Here is an 8174-nt window from a genome sequence, read left to right as displayed (position 1 = left end):
CCCATCTCTCACCTTGCCCTGTTTATTATTCTTACAGCTTAGAGTTTTCTTCTTCTTTAGCCATTGTTTTGTCAGTTATGATCAAGTCAAAAATGAAAGCAAGCATATGCATCAGTTACCAAAAATTACATAGTCTGTTTACATATTCATTAGAAGAAAGGATTTTTCTCTCAATGCATATTAGATGTGAACTGTAACCAGACATGTAAGTTGTCTACATACTCATTTTCGCATCTGAAATCTAACAGCAAGGTTGGGTAATCCAGTATTTACCTGCCAGGCATGGAGTTCTTGCAGTATATGAGCAATACCTTAAAATATTTTAATACTGGAGGTTATTCAAAATATTTCAAGTAACATCTTTTTCTCAGGAACAATATTTTTAGTTTCTTCTCCATAGGAAGACTGTAATCTCAAGTTACATGCTATTCTACTTTAAATTCTTTCACATTTTTTTTCTCTCCTCCTCCCTCACTTTACTTTTCCTGAACAAAATGACAGGCATTCTGCAAAATGAATGTTAAAAAAAAAAATAGAAACAGGATAATCACACAGTAAAAAGTGACTTAATTTTGCTACCATGAAACAAAATCTTTTCTTTATTATGGAAAAAAAATCAAGCATTTGATACTTTAGAATTTCCTTTTCACTTAAAAGTTAAGGGAAATTACTTCTTGCATTTCATAATTATTTTCATTGTATAATCAGATTTTTTGTTTTGGTATGAAAATTAATTATAAACAAGCATATACCCTCCATTAGAAGCCAAAAAAGCAAATGGGGTAAACTGGCAGTTCTCAAGATTTTTTAAGTCACTATGAAGATTTCTGTTTGGGCCCTCACTATTTTGTAGGGCTCATGCTGCAGACATCCTTGTTGCAAAGCGCTCTTAACCCACTCTAGAAAGGTGAAGTTTCCTTCATGCTGAAATATGTTGGAATTTTTRTGAATTAGGTTTAAAGTGCTTCTTTTGCAGACTGTTTGGCCCATTTGATGCCARTTGGGTCGGCCTAACATAGATTGGTCTGCTGAAATGGCAGAAAAATCAAGCAAAATCCCAGATTTATGTACCTATGGATTGTCTCTTCCCACCTTGGCCTCTGTGACAATTTTCAGCTGCGTGTTGTATAAGCTTTAGTAGTTCCCAAGTCCCTAGCAAGACTTTGGAAAGTTCTTTGTGGCTGCTTCAGAAAAAAAACATAGATCTGTGGATCTGTGGTAAGAATGTGGACTTAGGCCGGTTTGGACAATGATGCTGTTATTCTTTCACTTGGTGAGMAGTGATTGAAATTGTAAATGAATGCTTTCTACACAGATGATAGGGAGAACAGCTGCTGCCTTGAGGAAAAATTAGAACATTTCACTTCTAAAATATCTTTATAGATCCATAGAAATATATTTTTTTTATTTTGGGTCCCTGGGAATAGCTAAGACCAAACAGAGTTAGGAGTAGAGTTGCTGAAATATTGCAGTAGTTGCTGTCATCAAGCCCCTCCTAGTGTTTGGGTCACTTTGGCAACTGCAGCCTTGAGATCCCAAARCTTGCAAATTCAACTCAAACTTACTCTGAAGGCAGCATGACTTTACCCCTTCAGAGATTTGCACCTCYGACAGGCAGCTCTGTTGAGACTGGCAGCAAGCCTGCTAATTTTTACAAGTTGAGGCAGATTGTTTCAATGTCTTTTACCCTTAATATAAAGATGGTCTGCTCAAATGGCTGTATTTTTGTGTTTAAAGTCATTGAAACTTTCCTCACTGGCAAAATCATAGATTCTCTCTACTTCTCTTAAATGTTTCCAGAACACACAGTTGTTCTGTAGATCTGCACATATTCCTAATTTCTTTTTGTCTGAAAGTCCTGAAGGTGTCCTGCAATGCTTTCCCCTGCCCCTGGAACCTGTAGAGAATTTATTGATGTCCTCGGTGGGTTTCACATGGAGCTGGGCTCCATTTCTTATTTCTCTGTTTGTAAAAGKATTGGAGAAACTTCTGGGTGTGGATGAGTGTGAGAGCAGAAAGATGTCAGGCCTGGCTGGCCACTGGCCTCTTGGGATGCTGTTACCATGTGGTATAATGCAGAGCAGCCTGTAATAACTCCTGCCTGTTTTGGGTATGAAGGCAGAAGAAAGGAAACATATGACTTTCTTCTTTCTTTCTTACTGCCCTGTAAAAAGATTTTAAAGAATCTTTGGGGAAAAATTTAGGCCTCAGATGCACACATGTGGATCTCATTGATTTCATAGAATGCCATGTGAGTGTGTACATTAACAGACAAAATATGGCTTTTGATCTTCAAGAGCAATTAATATAAAATATGTAATTACACTACTGTGTAATAGGATATTTTTTACTGCTTCATTAAAAATACTCCCCAAACTGAAATACAAAATAACATAGCAGACCAGACCATGGTCTTTTAAAGGCCCATCTTCACCAATGCTTATATCACCTTTGATGCTGTTTGCAGATATGTTTGACTGTTATGCTTTGAAATTCAGTAAAACATTTGTACTTAATGAAATAACAAGCCCAAGTACYCTCCTGTCCTCACATCTGTCCATGTATTATAATTGGTAGAGAAAGGAGAAATAGCTGTCCCGGCTATCTGCAGGGACTCCCCTTTGACGGTACCTTTTCTGCTTCCACACAAAGCTCTGCTGTGATGACTCAGCATTCATTCCATATGCCTGCAAGCACAGAGAGTTTCAGCATGTGCCTTTTGAGCCTGTAGGTTGCACGGCACCTCTTGTAGCTATTACCTGAAAGAGAGTGATGGGTTAAAAACCTCTGCTGACATAGACCTCTCAGGGGTGTGCAAGACTGGCAGCTTGAAGGTGTCTCCCCAGGGTCTATTGACACCTTGACACTGCTGCAGTTGCATCAGCCTGTGAGCGGATGGTAATGAAAGGCAATGGACCTTAACCAAAAGCATCTTGGCTTTCACTTTACCTACCTGAAATTCCCAGTGTGTTGGACCGACCTAAGTGTTCACCATGAAATCTGAAACAGTTTCTTCCTGGAGAGRTTCCCACAAACAGAACAAGGGTGAGCAAGCAGCATTGAGCAGAGCCTGCCTAAGACAGGTTCTCGTGAGGAACAACAGACTCTCCTATTTCAGCACCAGGGAAATAGCACATCTCGTATTTTGAAGAAGAAGTTAAYATAAGGTCTTTTCAGGTCTCTATTGGTCTGTCAAATTTCAAATAAAAGGGAGATGATAAACTGTAGGTGTCACTTTGTCAGGGTAACAGTCTTGGGTGAATAGGATTGTTGTGTCATCTCAGAGCAAGAATGTACATGCTTCCACTGAAATGTGCTGTGGTCTCTTTCTCTGTTCTGCAGTCTGTCAGTTACACAAGAGACCTTTCTGCTGAAATGTTTCCTTATGTCTTCACAGCTGTAAGACAGGTTTTGTTCCCTCTTTTGGGCTGGAGCATCTCTATTTTTTGACTGAAGTGTTTAGAATATATTCGCCTTCAGGCAGAAACAGAATCTAGAACCTTTCCRTCTGATCCTTTAGCTGAGAATTTTATGAAGTCATGGACAATGGAAGGAAGAGTAGTAATAAAAATACATGCAGCTGCAGCCCTAGCCTTAAAGGATACTTGTATTTTGCAATAATAAATATGCATTTTTTACAGTATTTCTGTTTTGCTGATTCTCTRAGTCAAATGGACTGAAYATTCTTTTTTCTATTAAGCTTCATRGATTACAGTTGAASTCATAATATTCTATGAAAAGMCATCTAGCTCAATTGGAGTTTTATTGTTTAGTTGATTGTATCAGATGYTATTTATTCCATCCAGATCCACACCCATAAAACTTTTGTTATTATTTTTGTTGACACTAATTTGGTGTGTAAAATGAGTTTTTTGTCCCCCTATCTATCTCTTTAAACAGTACTGACTATAAAATTTTGCTGAARAAATTWAAGCATCAGASAAAAATCAAACAAACAAAAAMCCAGGAYTCTTAAAMAAACAAAAAACCCAAAACCACAAAARAATCCCAGAAACAAAAMCTCRTTYTTTTCATGCTTTGTTAGACYATTAGAAMATAGTAATTCTGCAGCAAATTGCGACAAAGGTAGAAGTGAAGAACAGAATGCTATTGCTGATAAAAAAGCATGGACAGAGCTGGAGAGCAGGTACACTACATAGCACCCATCCCCTGCCCCTTTGTAGTTGGACATATGCCTGCAGTGCTTTGGAGATGAGAAAAGCTGAAATCAATAGGCTATCTACATAATGTTCTATTACAATGAACCTTTTCAATATGTTAATACAGTAAAATCCCTGTTGTCTGAATTCCATATTCTTCAATTACCATAGCCTGTGATTCAGATAAATGGGAACCACCAAGACATAAACTTGCACTGTATATTAACTCACTGGATATGAATCTCTTCCTATKATTATTTATATATCTGCAGCATGATTTGGCACACAAATACAGCAGATTTAGTTTATTTTACAAATTCAGTGCAAATTATCTCTTGCACCAAAAGTGCATTCAAGTTGTACCTCAGAATACAAATCTGAACTAACATTAACCAAGTTTTGTGTGTTCAACTTTGTAAGCAAATCCTAGCAGATTCAGCAAGAAGGCTAGTCAGTGCAGAACAAAAAAAAAGAAATTATTATCATGTTGCAGCACACTTAGAAGTGGAGATAGGATAGAGATAGGATCAACTTTAATTCTTTTCCAGCTGCAGGAAGATTTTAGATAGCATTTTGGATTGCTTCTTTCTTTTATTTATATTAGCAGAATGGAGTAGAGAAAGTCTCGGGGCAACTGAAGCCCTGTGGTAAATTGACTGAAATAGATGCAGGTAGATTATTTGTGAATTTTGTTCCTGGCGCTACAACAAGAGATGCTGAAGGTAGCTTTTCTGAGCATCAGAAGTGCACATAACGTTTATTGTTTTGAGTGATGCCTTAGTTGGATGTAGTGCTGCTCTTTAAAGATTAAGCCAGCCTCATTAAACATAGGTGTACATTAAACACTTCTATCTACAGCTTCTTCCCATCTTTATGTCTAGCATTTGGTTGATTCTGAATGCTTGCTTAATTTTTAGTTTTAGCTTGCTCATGAAGCTGAAGGTTACGTACACTTACTTTTTTCCGAAGGAAAACATGCACACTGGAGTCCAGAATGCCTCACCCTGTTTTTGGTGCTGTGCTGTCTCCTTGCTGACTGTCGGGGGGGAAAGGGCCATTGGTATTGCCCCCCGTAGAACGGGTGAATCAGGTATGTTTGTTTTTGAGGTGGGGAAAAGAAGTGTAATCCAGTACTGGTATTCATTTTGGTGCTCAAAGATGACATAAAAGCTGCATGTCAGGAAGGAATGCCTACTGAGGAGGAAGAAAGCAGCCCTGCACTSCTCTGTGATTGGGACTCACTGTGTTGTTGCTGGGTGGAACAGTGTAATGCTGTTGCTGCTCCTGCTCAAGCACCGTGATGTTTCTGTTCCGGATTGTGCTGACTCACATTCAAGAAAACATGATACACAATGCACTGTAATTGTTTTCCTTCCCCCCAGTAACCTCGGTAAGTGTTTGGTTTCTTTTTTCTCTCTTTGGCTAGAGTGGTGCTAATATAGCTTTACTGCTAGAATTAATAGGAGAGGGGAAGGCAACCTTGTAAACAAACTGGTAGCAGACAGATTAATCTTGGAAAGGGCATTTAAATGCAACCTGCTATTTGTGGTACCTCCACCTCCCTTTAAAGCTGATCAATCCTGATAACTCACCCATCTCTACAAACTACACTTGTTAGAGCAGTGTTCTTAAATGGGAGAAGTGCTTACAATGCCCATTTACAACTGTATTCTGTTTAATTAGTCAGCACAGCCAGTGCTGCAGGGATAGATCACTTGCCTTTAAAGATTTGAGAATGTTAATGATACAGTTTATCATTTTAATTATTATTGGATTAATGTTGTGTCTCGAAGAACATCTAATGCAAATCACGAGAAATGGCCTGAAGTGACCCAAGGGTTGTGCTTTATTAGGAAAGTAATAGGTCCATTGCTTAAATATAAAAAGTGATTCTTTCTTCAAATGTCACTCTGAACTGGGCTTCTCCGTGTGTGTATRTGGAAATGAAATCCTTTTACTTCCACTTTGTCCACAGAAAGTTTCTGTAGCTCATGCATTAAATGGCTCARACAGCAGCTGTGATATCAAGAGATGAAGAGGAGATCCAAAATAGCAGTGAGGATGAAGACCGATTTCTCACTCCTGATGCTGTAACAGCATCCCCTGGTTGCTCTGCCAGCCCTTCGCTAGACACCCTTAATGAAGACAAGAGAAGCTCAGCAGGGCCAGAAAGACTGTCTGTCCTCTCCAGCAGGGCAGTGGCCCAAGGCAAAGCCCTGGCTGGCCCTGAGATGGTCAGTGCTGGCCAGGCACAGAGTGCAGCCCCTGGGCTGGCTGAGCATCCTCTGGCAGCTGCAGATGCATCATTAGGTGTCTCCTCATACCCTATAGTATCTGATGACCTGCTCCCTGAGGACATTGCCTCCCTGCCCACCACAAGCCCCCCCTGTGATGGTGAATTGAGCTCAGAGGTGCTGCAGGCCCCAAAGGTGACCGGGGAGGCCGGGACTGACCCTGGGGATGGCCACATGCAGCAGGCAGGGAGCAGCTCCAAGGGCAATGCAGTCTCCTGTAGCTTGGGCCATGTGATTTGGATGAAGAGCACAAAAGTAATGGAGACCTTAGAAAACAAGAAAAAGGAAGAAAAGGAGAAGTACCGGCTCCAGCTATCTATGTACCGACGGCTCCTGCTGTTGCGCTCCATCAGGAGTTTGCACAGGCAGCTGGAGCAGCAGCAGGCCAGGCTGCAGGAATGCTATGGCATGGTGATAGAAACAAAGAAAGAAGTGTTGAAACAGATTTGCTCAACTTCGCCTTCACCTTCACCATAATCATGCTGCTGCCTGCATAAATGAGCTTTGCCATGACACCAGAGCTGCAGTAAGCTTGCATGCCATAGGGGTGGTGTCCTCATGTGCGCCGAGTAGAGAGGAAACAGCAGCAGACAATAGAGCAAGAAGAGAGGAGAGAAGGTAAAGTGTTGGTCCCTGAATTTATATGGAGGAAAAAAGAGCAAGACTGAACCTGTGCAAGAATCTGACTCCTGATACCCACTCAAAGCCTCAAGGTGAAAAAGGACTTTTTTGGCATATAGGTTTGTAAAAAGAAAAAAATCACCACAAACTGGGAACCTTGTCTGTCACCTGATCTGTAAAGGCGGCTGGATGCAAGGTTGCTGCTTGTTGAATGTGTGATATGGCACACTTCCCTTCTGCTATCAGCTCCAACAACATTTGAACAGAATTAACGTTTGTTTGCCTGAATCTAAAAAGTCAGAATATTTGAAACTCTTACGCTCAGGCTTGGTTRTGTCTACCTAGCTGCCTGTTTTTCACAAAACTGCTAAAGACACTACCTCTGCAACCTCTACTTTTCCTTTAAAATTTGTTCAGTTTAACCAGAAGTTATTGTGGGAAAGTGGGACAGTAAAACACACACAGGGAAACAGTGCAAATGYCTAAGTCTGATTTCCTCAGCAAAGCAACCTAAAAACAAAGGCCTTGTAGTCTGATGTCGCACTGGAAACCCAGGCTGGCAGTGTCAGGGGAATGTTCAAGGTCTGCACAATTATTAATCTGCTGCTAATTCCCAGTGGCACTAGCATCTGCAAATCAAGCATATTTTGTGCCTTACTGCTGTCATKTAATGGAAGTTGGTGACAGTTAGCACTTTTTATCCAGGTGTRTTAGACATGTGGAAAACCCTGGAGCGCTGTTTCTCCAATTGCAAGGTTAGGATGCCTGCAGGGAATTTGATGTTCAGTATGCAACAAACAAGCAGGAGAAAAGAAAACAAAAAGATGCAACTTTTTTGTATGCATTTAAAAGGCAATGTTAGTCACTATTATTGAACAGCAAATTGAATAGTTGAATGTGCTGTTTTAGGATGGGAAGCAAAATATGATTCAAGAAGAAAAGGTAAAGAAAAGTTTTCTGTTCCAGGATTTCAAGGGATATAAAAAAATCATTTTTTTCAGATCATGCCAGCTTTCCTTTCCCCCTGTTATTTCTGGATTGTTTATTTCTTTTTAAATATAATCGATTAACTAGATAAACAATCAGACAGGTTTGGTGT

General features: G+C 40.1%; 1 protein-coding gene across 1 annotated transcript; it reads left to right on the top strand.

Moving 5' to 3' along the window:
• Positions 1–6140: 6140 nt before the first annotated feature.
• Positions 6141–6973, top strand: LOC130576061 (uncharacterized). The gene has a single exon (XM_057370432.1). It carries the CDS (start codon positions 6161–6163, stop codon positions 6929–6931), a length of 771 nt encoding a protein of 256 aa, XP_057226415.1. The 5' UTR covers positions 6141–6160; the 3' UTR covers positions 6932–6973.
• Positions 6974–8174: the final 1201 nt, after the last annotated feature.

Source organism: Malurus melanocephalus, unplaced genomic scaffold, assembly GCF_030028575.1.
Source record: "Malurus melanocephalus ecotype Western Australia unplaced genomic scaffold, MMel_1.1 scaffold_126, whole genome shotgun sequence".
In the NCBI taxonomy this organism is placed as follows: Eukaryota; Metazoa; Chordata; class Aves; order Passeriformes; family Maluridae; genus Malurus; species Malurus melanocephalus.
This window is presented reverse-complemented; position numbering and strand designations above follow the sequence as displayed.